The 14,513-nt window shown below is 54.1% G+C and overlaps 1 protein-coding gene across 3 annotated transcripts in view; it reads right to left on the reverse strand.

The window, feature by feature from the left end:
- The window catches only part of CACNA2D2 (calcium voltage-gated channel auxiliary subunit alpha2delta 2), a 222,064-nt gene that overhangs the window by 33,580 nt on the left and 173,971 nt on the right, over nt 1-14,513 (reverse strand). For all 3 annotated transcript variants that reach the window (XM_086470321.1, XM_086470320.1, XM_086470319.1), the window contains exon 4: nt 10,295-10,354. In XM_086470321.1, coding sequence (XP_086326447.1) covers nt 10,295-10,354 — 60 coding nt within the window. The remainder of the gene's footprint in view (nt 1-10,294; nt 10,355-14,513) is intronic.

The following is a 14,513-nucleotide window of genomic DNA, read 5'->3' on the forward strand; positions in this document are numbered from 1 at the left end:
TGGGAGCTGGCAGTCACTAACCCCTTGCCAGAGTTATCCTCTAGCCACTAACCTGCTCCCTAGGAAGTTTTGCTGCTGCTTCTCCAGGCTGCTAAGGCACAAGAGCACCAAGAGGTGGGAAAGCCCCTGGAGTGGGGATGCTGCTCTCTCAGGGGCACCGGTGGCAGGGGGACCCTGGCAGGCTGCAGGGGTGGGAATTGCAAAGGGCAGTTTCAGCTTCCTCCTGGGCAGAGGGGCTGGTCCCTCCTGCAGGCTCTGCGACTCTAATCATGGTGATAAGGCAGCACCGAGAGGGGAAATTGAAAAAAAATTGACGCAGCATCTTCCAATTTCTGCTATTAAAAAGCCTAGTCATTAAGGGAATGTACTTATTAATTATCTGTGATTTGTTGTGAAATGCTGAGGGGTTCACAACAACAAGAAAAGGGAAAAAAATTAATTTCTCTTTGGATCCCCTCCCCGTGCCGCTCCCAGACCCACGCACGCCCTTGCCCCTTTCTGGCACTGCCGTTTCCCTGGGTCCACGGCCATCTGCACTTCCTAATTAAAGGAACCCCCAGGAGACCCGTAACACAAATGAGCTAATTTCATGTTTAATGATCTTTAATCAGAAGTGAGTGTGACTAACAACAGCCATCCAGAAGGTGCTTTGTTATTCACTTTATCTTCCATCGGCTCCTCGGAAAAGCTCAAATCCCCTCTGACACATGGTGGCCCTGCTCCCACAGTGGGAGAGAGGGTGCAAGGTGATGCTTGGGGTGGAGAGCTGGTCCCCTGGTCCTGCCTTCACCCACTCCAGCACTCCCATGGCATGGCACAGCTCAGGGAGCAGACCTCCTGGAAGGATGTCTCTCCTACCCGTTTCCCTAGGGATCGCAGAGCCCTTGCCATGCACTTTTTCAAGCCACGATGACCCCAGGAGCAGCTGGGTGAGGTCCCAGCCCCGCTCCATGCCATGGCTGAGGCTTGCACATGTGAGATAGCACATGTGGGACAGCCACCAACACTGCGGCCCTGGTCGTGTGACATGCCCAATGCTGGGCTCTGCTCTCCTTGCCACAACTCGGCTGATGCTGGGGACGGCTCATGGGGTGCGAGGGAGCCTGTGGAACCTGATAGGTGTCTGTGTCCTTGGCACTCAAGAGGCCGGTAGAAATTTATTCCAGGAAGAATTGACAGAGCCCTTGGAAACGCTCTAGAGAGATGCCAGGGGTCTCCTGAGAGGCAACATGGGATCCTACAGTTTCCTCTCCCTAATGCTTATTTTTTAAACCATACTCGCCTTCTTCATGTAATCCTCTCCTCCTCCTCCTCCTCTGGTCCACGTTAAACCCAGCACCCAGTCTGTGTAAATAGCACTGGTATTTCTAGAGCCTTTCAGAATAAATATCAATAAAGAAAACAAGTGGGTGAAGATGAGGGATTTCAGGGCAAAACATTGGCCCCGCCTCTTGCAAACAAGTCTGCAAAAAAGCACTCGCCAGTGGGCATTGAAGGGGAGGTGGACGCTGGGTTGCTGCTCCTCGATGATGTATTAACTGCTGCCTATTTTCTCACACCATAATCGCCAAACACCAAACGGCATCTGCGTAATGGCACTGCAACCACCATGTCGCTAGCGGATAAACATGGGGTTATTTCAGTCTCCTAAACCCTCAGTGCAAGTTAAGAGGAAACGACTTTGGGAGTTAAGTGCAATGACAGAGTAATCTGCAAACACCACTGAAGCCATCGCCCCAGCTTCTCTGGCAAAGCCATCAAGCAGCCACCGTGTCTGCACCAAACCCTTGTGGTTCAGTGTCACTGGGCAGCCCCCAGCCAGAGCTTGACCCAGGTCGGACCTCCTGGATAGGGCTCCAGGGACACTGCATGCCAGAGTCTTCCCAGGGACCTTAGGTCCTGCTTGTCCCCCTTGAGCCCTCCCCAATAGCCCTGTGCTCCACTCTTTCACCAATTTTACACTAAAACGCCAAGTAAAAAGCTAATTAAAAAAAACAGTCTGTGAGCTTCTGGAGAGCTGCAAGCTGGAGCCTTGCCAGCAACTCAAGGGAGGACCCTGCTTCAGCATGGGTGCTCCCTGACCATGCACCGGCATGCCAGGTATGAGCCAAAGCCCATGACAAGGAGGGGCACGGGGGGTTTTGGGTGGACAGTGAGGGGCACTCCTCCCCGCCACCCCTCACACAGCCTTCTCCAAGAGCAAATATGTCTTTTTTTGCCTAAAAACAATTACAGCAACTAAAAATAATGCTACATAGGTCAGTGCTTTGCTATCTTGCTGCAGCCTGGTGATGTCAGGAATGGAGGGGTCCTGGTCCAAACCTCCATGTCAGCAGTCTAATGAGGTGGCAATCAAACCATGTCACACATGCAGCTGCCATTGCCCCAAAAAAGCCTCAGACGGAGCTGTCGGTGGCACATTGGCTCCTTGCTCCAGTCCATTCAGCCAGAGCACGCAGCTGGCAGGGACACAGCAGAGGGGCTGTGGCTCGCTCTCCCTCTATAGCTTTTCTGTAAGATGACCTGTGCTGCCTAGTCCTTCTCTCTCAGATCGGTTATCCTCCTCAGGATCGCTCACCATCATCTTGTAAGGGTCACCCTGCTGATCGCATGCCCTGCAGATGCTGTGGCTCCTTGGGGAGATTTTACAGGTAGCTCCCACCGCATTGCATTGATTTTGGTCCATCTCAGCCCTCCGACTGCAGGTTTCATTTCTCCAAGTGGCCCGGGTGACCTCTGCAGTCAGGAAATCTCTTTCAAGATTTAACTGGCTCTGGAAGAGTGAAATCCTGCAGCAGTTTGCCTCAGAGGCAGTTAGGAGGAACTCAGAGGGTAGTGGGGAAGACAAGCTGGATCCCAAGCCAGCACCTGCCCATTTCTCAGCCACCAGCTGGGGCTGGTGGCAGGGCTAGCATTCCAGCCCACAGTGTGCTGATGGGGGGACAAGCCAGGTGACCAGAATTTGTGCCTGCTGAGACCCATGGGCAATTCAGCAGGTGGGGAGAGCAAGCAGGAGCTGGCCCGCACAGCACCAGCAGCTCTGCTCACAGGTCCATCTTTCCTCTGCCATCAGCACTTATAATGGGCAGTGAATATTTAGGGAATTCTTCATGTCCCTAAACCACCAAGCATACAGAAATAGCAATAGATTTTGCTTATAATTGCACCTTTCATATGGGAGATAGCCTGCAGCACATCACGCAGCTCACGCAGCTCCTACTGTATCTGCATTAAGGCTGGGTGACAGCAGAGGACAAGCAGGGGGACACAGCGCATTCCCACCGCAGCATTGCCCCTGCCAAGCCTGCCTGTGTCAGGAGGAGCAAGATAGAAGCAGCCGATGGCTGTGCCTGGGGATGCGTCCATGCCTGCCAGTTTGCCCTAGCTGGCAGCTAGGGCTGGAGGTCTCAGCTGGGTGCTGGGTGAGTGCTCACCCCAAACTCTCCCAGCTCTGCCATAAGCACAGCAGCTTTCTTGGCTGTGTAACTGCCCTGGGTTACAGTTTAAAATGTGCCAAAAGAAAAAAAAGTATTCTATTACCATCTTCAGGAGCTGTTGAGACCAGGTGGGGCGGTGCTCCCTGCCTCCCCCCTCTGGACTATCTCCTGTTACTGGGCACAACAATGCCTTATCGCCTGACCCATCGATAACTCGCTCCTGGACTATCTCCTGTTAATGGCCCATCAAGGAACCGCCTCACGACTCCCCATCCCATTGTGAGATGCTCCGCCCGGGGGGGAAGGAGCCAAGCAGTCCATGCCAAATAAAAACGGAGATCTCGAACACCCTAGCAGCCTTTTCTTCCACTGGGTTCCCAGAGGAGCTTTTCCCCCCACTGGAGTTCCAGAGGACAAGAGCTACCTACCTACCACTGGACCTTCGGAGGAAGACCAGACTCTTTTACCTGATCGCTGCTTCGACAGCACTACATCCATCGCTTCAGGAGGACTGCAGCCACCATCTTATCGGACTGCTACTGCCACCCTAACAGGATGTCATGTTGTATTTCTGACTCTTGTCAGTGTAAACCAGTGGGTTGTTTGTTTTTCCCTGCCTTGTGTTATATATATATATATATATATATATATATATATTAGTAAAGAACTGTTATTCCTATTCCCCATATCTTTGCCTGAAGGCCCGTTAATTTCAAAATTATAATAATTTGGAGGGAAGGGGGTTGCACTTTCCATTTCAAGGGAGGCTCCTGCCTTCCTCCGCAGACACCTGTCTTTCAAACCAAGACAGTAACAAGGCAAAGAAAGGGTTTCTGCAACAGCTGCCACTGTGCAGTGTGAGGGCCACAGCCAGGGACAGGCTCCCAAAGAGACCAGATAAATTCCTGGGAGAAATTCCTACCTGCAGTCACAGCCATGCCAGGCTCTGGGCACCAGGAAAAACACTGGCAGTGGCTGGCAGGGGATGAACCTTCTATTTCCACTGGGCTAGAGCTATTCTTGTCCATAAACATCATGATGAATCCTTCTCCAGTCCCCAGGAAGAGGAAAATATTCATGGTTAGCCCCCTCCACCACAGGCTGTTGGATGGACCCAGGACCGGTCCGGTGGGGGCCATGCCTTTCCTGCAGCCCTCACCATGTGAATCTCCTCGCATCCTACCCAGCAGCAGAGACCGTATGCATTACGCAGGACAGGTGGAAACAGTCATCATAATCTGCCTTGGCATCTTTTTTTTTTAAAAGCAATTTCCTCCCTCTGCCTCTCTGACAGAGCTGGGGAAATATTTAAGTGACCCGTCAACAGTTTTTTCATCTCCCCGAGAAGATGTTTTATCTGATCATGCCTCACCAGCTATTCTTCTTTACATGGCATCTCCCATCCGCTCCTGCTCCTTCGAGCTTGCCTCAAATGAGATGTGGCCGCCTCTCTCCTCCGCTGAGCCTGGGCACCGCAGGGATGCCAGCATCTGTGCAGAGCCAGTAGGTGCCAGGGACCCCCTGCCCTGCCAGTGACAGGATGGGATGGGACGGCAGCACCAGGAGGAAAGCCAGCAGTCCCCACACCAAACCATCACAGCCATGCGACCACCACATGTGGCCCAGCCATCTTGCAGAGCAGGGGGCGAGGGGACACCCTTGAGCCTCATCCTTGGCTTTTAAGAGGGAATGGCACTGACACAGGGGTTTTGTGAATGATTTTCTTGTTCTGCTTTTTGGCCAGAACAGCTCTACAGCAAGGTTGGTGCTTTAACACAGTAATTCTCCGAGCGTAATGAAAGCTGACATTATATCAAACACAATAAAGACTCTCAGTTGATGGAGATCATTCCTGAACACACAAACCCATTAAACTGAAAAAAAAAAATATCAATTCTACACACTCGCCAGCCAAAAGAAAATGTGATTTGTTATCTAAAAGGGGGTTATAAACACAGCTTCAATGCACTTTCTGTGCTGTAATGAAAACTGGGTTTGAAATGGCAAGACGACTGCAAATTAGAGTATTTGATTTTATTTTCTAACTTTTTAGGTAAACCTTCTACAAGGGCAAGTGCAAGGTTACGGTGACGATCTTTCTGTTCTTGGCCGATAAGTAGGATCTGTAATTAAAGGAGGAGAAAAATGAAAGGGGGATAAGGGGCTGGCGTTCGCCCTTCTAACGCTGCTTTGAACACAAAGACATGCCTGCATCATGGCGGCAAAACCACAGGAACAGCCACTGGCACCCACGCACAGCGTGGCATGGCTGCCGCTCCCACCACATCCATGTGCCAAGCACACTGCGGTGGCGCCAGATGGAGCAGACGGTTGACAGGGCCCCGTGCCCGAGGGACACCGCATCCAGGGCTGTACGGCTGCAGAGGTGCATCCAGCTGTGCCGCCACGTCCTCCCACTTTATCCCTCACCTTTCTTGAGCGGCTGGGAGCACAATTTCTGTTATTCCTCCTGTCCTTCCCCATTTGGTGAACAGCAATCCTGTTTTCCCTGGAGTTGCGTTTCTAATGGAGCTTGAAATTATCTGGGCTTTGTTATTTGCTTGCATGCTTGCAGGCGGGGGTTACGGATGGAGGCAGTGGTGTGGGACTGCCTGGTGCCTGTGCTCCCTCTGCCACCTCCGTGCACACCACCGCACCCCAAAACCATCCGTGCTGTGTCCAGCAGTTAAACCCTATCCCCAGCAGCTCTTACATCTGCAGCTCAATGTATAGCTCCTTTTTCTTCCCAAGGAGAAAGGGCCTGCTGGGCTCTGACCCTACAAATGCTCCTTTCCTCTCCTGAAAGGTGGGAAGAGGTGGGAGGCAGGGGGGCAGCAGGCAGAGGAAGACGGGAGCTTTCCAGTGTAGCAACAGAAAATGCATCAAGGAAGAACTGGGAGAAAAACAACAGTAATAAACATTTTATGAAGCAGAAAATGGCTTATAAAGAAGTCAACTTTTAAAGGCAATTTATATAATCCTGTCAAGCACACATAAATGCGGGGATGGCTCTCTGCAGCATCAGAGTGTCCCTTAAAGGGACAAATAGCTGTGGCAGCCCCAGCAGACCAACATGTAGTGATGACAATGCCCTGGGAATCATTTTGCAGCTGGCAGCACAGACCTGCGCCTTCAACAGCATCGCCCAGGTCAGCATGGCCTCTGCTCTTGTGTACCACGGGGGTGCGGGACACCCGAGCCCCTGCTGATGGTTCTGGGACAGGAATGAAGGTCTGGAAAAGAACCTAAAGCACTGGAAAACCCTGGGAGAAAAGTGCAGTGCATGGGTGGAGAGGAGCTGGGAGAACACTGAGCTGGCTGGGATGCCTGATGGGCAGCTTGTCAGTGAGGATGGATACAAAGGATGGCAGCAAAAAACTCAACATGACCTTCCAGTGTTTTTATAGGTACATTTGCAGGTCTCTCATCTGAGCAGGGTGGCAAAGAGAGGATGGAAACCTGGTAAACAGCATTGCAGTGTAGGCTGCAGCCCTGGCACCTCCATCTGCTGCTGGGGATGGTCTGCATGGGGGGGGCTCAGCACTGCTGCGACAGCTGGGGGACATGGCTGGTGACACTCGGAGCAGGGAGACAGCCCTGATGTTCTTTGAGGGACTGACCCCCATGGCTCTACACAGAGCAGAACCAGCCTGTCCTGGCTGCAGCACCCAGACTCCCGGCAGAGCCCTGGATGCAAGCCCAGAGGCCAGAAGCTTCTCACTGGGAAAACTGGTTGGCCAGGCCACTGCAAACTGGGAGCTTTTTGTGGTCTCTTATTGTACCAATGCCAGGCAGTCCCAGTGCCCCATGGTGGGAGCCCGTCCCATGGCACTGGGAGCCAGCTCTTACCTTTCTGGGGCTCTGCCAGCCTTTGCCAGCAGATGAAGGTGCATAGGTGCATCCCTGAGATACTCCCGCTATGCAGGCAGGGAAGGGCACGGCCTCTCCTCCCGTCCCTGGCCACTGTGCCATCCCAAGCTGCCACCTAGCCTCGGGGTGAAATGAGCTGGAGGGACAGCATAAGGGGTGTCCTGGGCGCCGCTGCATGGGTCATCTTGGGGCCAAGACTCCTTTCAGCAATGGGAAGCGCTCTGGTGTGCCGGGGAGTTCTGGGGACACAGCTCCGGCTTGGCATGGCTGGGAGACATAGTGGGCCTGAGGGCGGGCGAGGACAAGGAGCAAAGGATGGGGCAGGACAGCATGGGGCAGGGGGGAGTGTTTTGGGAACAGGGAGGCCAAAGCCTCCTGAGATGGGAGGCTGAACTCAATCCTTTCAGAAAGGCCAGCATGGCCAGTGTGTGGCTGGGAACACGAAAAAAAAAGCGAGAAAAAAGAAACCTTCCCTGTAGAGCTGGGTGGTGAGCGATTGCTGGCATCAGCCTCCCAGCCGCTCGGGCTCCTGCTCCTGTTTCATTTTCCCCGGACTTCCATAGCAACCCATCTGCAGCAAGGTTTAATGGGGCTGCCATTAGCACTAATGCAGCGCAAACACTCAGCATCTGCCGGCGCGCCTTCAGATGGAAACACAAAAATAACCGCGCTCGCCGCAATCTGTCATCGACTCCGGCGTGAGTTTAGGATGCGACACACTGGGAGAGCAGGGGAGAGCTGTGGCCAGAAGGAACAAGTCACTCAGTGGGAAGGGAGCAGAGGAGGAGCTGGGGATGCTGCGCTGCTGCCATGCCTGCCCACTGACCATGTCAGCTAGTGGCAGCAACAGAGCCAGTGTCATTGGTGCTGGCACGCAGGTCTGACTGTGCCCTGCCATTTTACAGATGAAGGACAGCTAAAGGAGGTTCACCCCCAGCAGTGAGAGACATTTATGCAGGCCCTCCGTCCTTCTGCTCTGCCCGGGGGACAGGGCTGAGGCAGGCAGGGCTGAGGCAGGCAGGGCTGAGGCAGGCAGGATGGCCTGCTGAGGGGTGCAAATGCCCAGCACCCCGGGTGCTGTGTGTAGAGCTGGACTAGTCCATCAAGTGTCCCAGCCGGGTCTGGGCTGTCCTGATAAAGCTGCAGCGAGCTCTGTGGTGACGCATCACTGCACATTGTTTCTGGGTGACTCGCTCCTAATTACCTTGATTAAGTGGTTGCAAACAGTGCTATTAAAAATATTTTTTCTATGCAAGTGGATTTCTGAAAGGTTTGTGCCGTGAATGGCAAAATAAGCCAAGAGCTCCTGAGCACTACAGCCTTTCTCAGCATGTTTTGTATCCCGACTGTTATTCACCTCGCAGCACAAGGCAGCCAGGTCTGGATGGAAAGGGAGCTCTTTGGGACTGCGGAGGGGCCCTGAAGCAGAAGCCCCCCGCAGCACAGCAGTTGCCCGTCCCTCTGACCCAGGGGACAAGTAGAAGCACCAAGGACTGCTGCAAATCACAAGGACCTTGCTCCAGCTCTGCCCGCCCTGCCTATGCCCTGGCCACATGGCATCCACCCCGAGGTGCCAGCCCAGCGTGGGGTGCACGGGGCCACCACGATGTCCCCAGGGTGTCTGTGGCCAAGCTTCAGATGCTACTCAGGTGTCAAACACCCTGGGACTTCTGACCCTGGAGGACAGACAGATCAGTCCAGCACTAGGGACGTAGGTGAGAGCCCATGCACCCTCTGGCACTGCAGCCTGCCTCCCCCAGGAGCCTGGAGCCCACAGCCGAGGGCGTCCCGGCAGGCTGGGGCTGCCCTCAGGAGCTGGCAAGAGAAGGATCCAGCCTTTGCTGTGCCCCAAGGGATGCAGCCAATTCGGCCAGTGCTGCAGGCAGCACGGAGGCAGAGCTCACTCCAGATGTTGGCAAGGCACCAGCAATTCCATCAGCCTGTGCCCAAACCAAGCCTCATTATCCTCCTAATCTTCCCTTCACCCGTCTGCTGGAAAGAGGTGACAGTAATTCGGCAGCACTCTCATGCAGAAAGGTCTCAGCGACCACCAGTGCTGATGACAGCTGTCTGTTGGATGGGAGGGCCAGCAGGGACACCCCACCTCTCCTTAGCATGGCTGCTTCTGCTCACGAAGAGAAGTCCCTGGCGAGCTCAGCTTCTCTGGGTGCCTATGGCACACAGCTCCTGCTGGGATGAGAACCAGCCACAAGCATCCACCCCATGACGGCCACATGGCAAACAAAAGCCAAGCAGGTTGACATTGCATTCTCTTCTGCTCCTCCTGCCTCTTCCTCTCCACATCAAACCCTGGTGATCGTTGCCAATGGCAGGTGGGTCTGCACGAGCAGGATGTGTCTCCAGGTCCTCATCTCCTCTCCTCCCTGAGCAGATCACGGTTGCAGACAGAGAAATACCCTCCAAAACACACCTGCAAGGCCCGGCAGTGGGGCTAGCCCCAGGCTGTCCCCTCAGTGACTGCAGGGGGTTCTTTGGGGCCAGGCAGGATTTGGCCTGACCCAGAGGAAGGGGCTGGGTGGCCCAGGAGTATTTTTTATTGTAGACTCTGTTTGCACTGGAAGGAAAACAATCTTTCCTTCCTTTTGTATTATTGTTATAATTTAGGAGCATTCCCAGGCAGAACCCTTCAGGTTCCTGCTGAGTGCTATCACTGCCAGAATTACAAAGTCAAATGCAATCATTAAACCCGCATCTTCCCTCTCCCAGCCCGGATTGCTCCTTCCCCCAGAAACAGCCCCCACCACAACTGCTGTCAGGTGCCAAGCAGCACGGCATGGCCAGTGGTAACTTGTGAGGGAGTCAAGAACATGAGCAAGGAGGGAAAGAAGAGCTGAGGGATGGGAGCAGGGATGGGATGAGGGGCTGATTCATGTGCCAGGAGTCATCTCTGAGGCTGATGCCTCCACGGAGCTCAGTGTCCAGGAGGGAACAGGGTGGAAGCAGCCAGGGCACGTGCGGAGCCTTACCCGGATGTTGTCCTGCCAGTGGTGAGCCTTCTGGAACTTCTCTGCTGCGTCGGCAAGTCTCTGCAAAGCAAGTGGGAGAGAAGAAGTGAGCCTGAGGAAAGCATAAGGAGCGAGGTATCGCCCACATCAACCCGGGGCTGTGGGTGCCACCCCACCACCCACCATCCCTCTGTTTGGGGGATCCCCCAGGACACTGCCATCCCTCCATCATGCAGGCAGGGGGGGCAGGAAGAGGGATCATGGGCAGCAATGCCTGGAGAAGGACGTCCTGGGCACGGAGAGCTGGTGTGTCTGCTTGCTCTCACCTTTCCCAGAGCAAGCTGCTGCCCCTTGATCTCAACCATGGCTGAGCCATTGCAGCTTGGCAGCTATTGGTGTTACTGCTGGTGCTGGGCAGGGTCTCATTTGTGGCAAAGGGCAAGGGCTGAATCTGGGTCCCTGCACCAACAGCCCCCAGCTCTCTACAGGGCAGGGCAGACTCTTCAAAAATGCTTCAAAAAACTCTTCAAAATGCCCCAGCGCTGGGGCCCAGGGGCGCGCAGCTCTGCCTACCCAGATTAATCCCTTCATGTGCCCATGCCCTCCTTCACCCCATCACATGCCCAGGGCCATCGGCTCAGTGGCACTGAGCCTGTCTGCAACATACCGGTGCTCTCAGGGAGCTGGCGAGCAGGAGAGGAACCAGCTACGAGATGCAGCAGCTCTGCCTGCTGTTGCTGCCTGCAGCGGAAGGCTCCAGGGCTGAGCTGCCTGGCCAGTCTCACCGAAGGCTGGGGCAAGTACAACCTTCTCCCACTAAAGAGCATGAGGTTTCAAAGGAGACAAAAGTGTCTCCACCCTGATGGCTCTGGAGGCGACAGGCAATACAGGCAGGCTGCTGCCCATGCTGGGGTAGCCAGAGGAATCAAGGCTCACCAGGAGCAGGATGGGGCGATGCTCAGCACTGGGACAGTCTCACTGGGCTTGAGCTCAGCCATAAGAGACCTCACCAGCACAGAGCATGCAGCAAGGCAAGGCTGGAGACCAGGCGGTCCCTGGGGTACTAGCAGTGCTGCGAAGAAGCTGCAATCTCGCCTTTAATGGAGCCAAAGGGGACAGACAGGGCAAGAGCTCCAGGCTTTCCAACAGGATCTAATCTGCATCACTAAGCAAATAAAGCCAAGACCAAAACAAGCAACATGGACCCTTCCCTCTGACCCTCGACCAGCCCCAAGCCCCCGGGGGTGCGGGCAGCTGCCTGGGGAGCTGCCTGCCAGGGCTGTACAACCTGATTAGCACCAAAGCTGAGCTGGAGGTAGCACGGTGTCCTGAGCCAGCCCGCAGAGCTGAGGGCCACCTGGACCCCTGGGTGCTGGGCGCCCTCACCACTCGTGGGGGGTGCAGGCGTTAACTCCGCAGCCTCGCAGCGGCCGGCACAGCCCACCCGCTCACCAACAGCCATTGGCTTTACAAGGGAATACATGCTGCAGAGGTCTTGAGGCTCTGGGGGCTAAGTGGCCAATCTGTATGGGGTTAATTGGCCATGAGGCTTTTGAGGCTGTTGAAGCCCAGGAAGACTCCCTAATGAGCTAGTGGGCGACACATCAAGAGAAGATGTGCCTTATGGCAGGCGCTGCTGCATCGCCTATTCCTTGTTTCCCTGCATCCCCAAGTGGGATGGGCCACACTCTCTTCCATGCAAGCAATGCTGGAGCCAGAGCACGGGAAGGGAGAGGAGCCCTGGCTGCCTCCAGCCCCCCAAACCAGCTGGGAGGAGGAGCAAGGAGCACCAACAATGGGGTGACATCCTGGGCCAAATAACAACCTCAAATCACCGCCTGGGCAGCACTGCAGAGATTCACATAAGATTCCTGGTGCTATTGCACACCCAACTTTCATGCTGTGAACCACAAATCCCAGAATGAAACTGCACTCCTTTGCTCAGCAGGGACCTGTCATTCCGATGGGAGCCCACTGGGGTGGCAGTGAAGTCCAGCTACATCCCTGGGAATTTATTTCTCCAGGGCCTGGAGAGTGCCTGGCTGTAACAGCATGCACGCACAAGATGATGATCTCCAGAGAGGTGGGCAGGAGCCCTGGGCACAGCTGCATGTGCTGCAGCCACTGTCCCTGCTGTCACCAGTTCCTCCAGAGCTCCCATCAGCACACGGGGATGCAAAATGCCTCGGCCCTCAGCAGATGCTCAGGGGAAAGGAAGACCTGAGGCTTCACAGTGTGTCCTTCTTCCAGCCCCCACTGCCTGCAGTGGAGCAGCAGCACCCTGCCTCGGCAGCACCCAGACCCGGCAGTATGGTAGGAGCAGGGCCACAACAGTGAGTGCTGTATTACCAGGAGGGTGGCAAAGCACAGGTACTCAAAAGTGAAGTGATGAGCAGCGAAAGACATCATAGACCTCCCTCCCCAGCCAGAGAACGCAGCTTGTTCTTATCAGATGCGGTGGGGAAATGTGTATCCATCACTGCATAATCTCAGCACACACTGGTGGAAACTTTCCTGTTTAATCTTTTGTCTCTTTTTAATCTTGATTTCCAAATCAAAGTGCTTGCTTTCAATGGCCAGCATCCAAGGGGAAAGATCAGCTATCAGCTGAGCATTGAAGCAAAATATGGCTCTGGCAGCGAAGAGAATAGGAGACAATGTGTGGCTGGAGTGAAAGGCCAAGTAATGTTAATTTTCAGGGCAGTTTTGTGGGGGCTCACCTGCGCAACCACAGCCCTGCCTCCCTGGAGCTGCCTAGAAAAGCTGTGGTCCAATTCTGCACCTCATCCCCCCAAGCTTTTGTACTCTGTTTATATATCATGATGGTTGATTAAAGGCGAGCATTTATTCCAAGTTATGGTTAAGGCAGTGGTGATGAAATATGCATTTTTCTATACTTGATAAGAGCGTGTTTGTTTATTATGGGCCAGGGTAAGATTTATGGATATCTTTAACTATTCATCACCTTGTGTGAAGTGCCTGGAGTGTTGCAAATGGTGCAGTAAGGGACGGCTACACCCAGGAACAACACTTCGACAGAAGATATTTTTCCTCTGGAAAATGTCAATTCATCAAAGTCGATCTGGACACAACTTTGTTTTTTTAAAAAAATAAATCCAGATGTTCTTGTTTGATAAATAGCACGTTGCAGGGACAGGGGAGCTCATGGCAGGATGGCACAGCCATAGCAGGGTACCATGCCAGCTCCCTGCCACCAGCAGGTACCCATTCCAGGAGAATTGCCCTCAGAGTCTCCCAGTTGTTGCTTCTGCAGCATTTTCCTCACTAAAGACATTTTGGTCCTGTGCCCAAGATAGGGACTAGGAGGAGAGAGGGACCAAGCGGGCATCCATCCCTCCTCTGCAACAGGGGATCCTCTGCCTGCCTCCATCCCTGCTGGGGGACATGCCTGGAGTAAGGCCATGTCGGGGGGCTCCTGTGGGAGCAGCCCTGTCCTGTCCCATCCCTGGCTGGTGCTAGAGGGGTGCCCCAGCCAGCCTCTGCCCAGAGACAGGCTGCTGGTATGAACGGGACGGGTGATCACTGGATTTGGGACCCTCCAAAACCATGGCAACAAGAACAGGGCCCCCGAGGGGGCTATGTGGGACAACTTTGTATACAAGCAGGACCTCGAGTTGTCTGTTAGGGTCAGGAAGGTGCTGCTGCTCCAGCAAACCCTCCTTGGCCATGTCTCCCTAAGGAAGGTGATGGGTCTGCCCCAAGCCACACACTGCTGCAGGACGTCCCCATTAATGCCAAATGAGTTTATCATGAATAATGTTATCGTGATCGATACAGCTCAAGGATCATTTCTAATCCTTAATAGTGATTAAACCATTATTTTTCAAGTGCTACAGATCAATTGGTCCAGCTCAAGGTGTGCTGCATGCAGGGACTGTGAGATGCCCAGGATGCAGGCAGCGCAGCAGGGAGTTGGGCAGGGGTCCTGTGCCTGTACACGGCAGCCACTGAAACCTCCCAGGGGCTTCAGACCTGGGGTTGTCAATTGTGTGATTCCAACAGCAAGAAAAATTTAGAGGAATTACCAAAAATAAAGCATGAGTGTGAAATACCTGCGAATTGCCAGCAGGCTTTGGCGTAGGGACGGCCCTGGCTGTGGCACTTTAAGGAGCGCAGCTCTTTCCCCAGAAATCACTGACAGCTAAGGACAGGAGATTTAGAGGCTGAAAACACCAAATTGAAATGACTCCGCAGGTCATAAAAGGCCAGCAGGAGATTT

The sequence above is a fragment of the Leptosomus discolor genome, chromosome 9 (genome assembly GCF_034619465.1).
Source record: "Leptosomus discolor isolate bLepDis1 chromosome 9, bLepDis1.hap2, whole genome shotgun sequence".
Classification (NCBI taxonomy): Eukaryota; Metazoa; Chordata; class Aves; order Leptosomiformes; family Leptosomidae; genus Leptosomus; species Leptosomus discolor.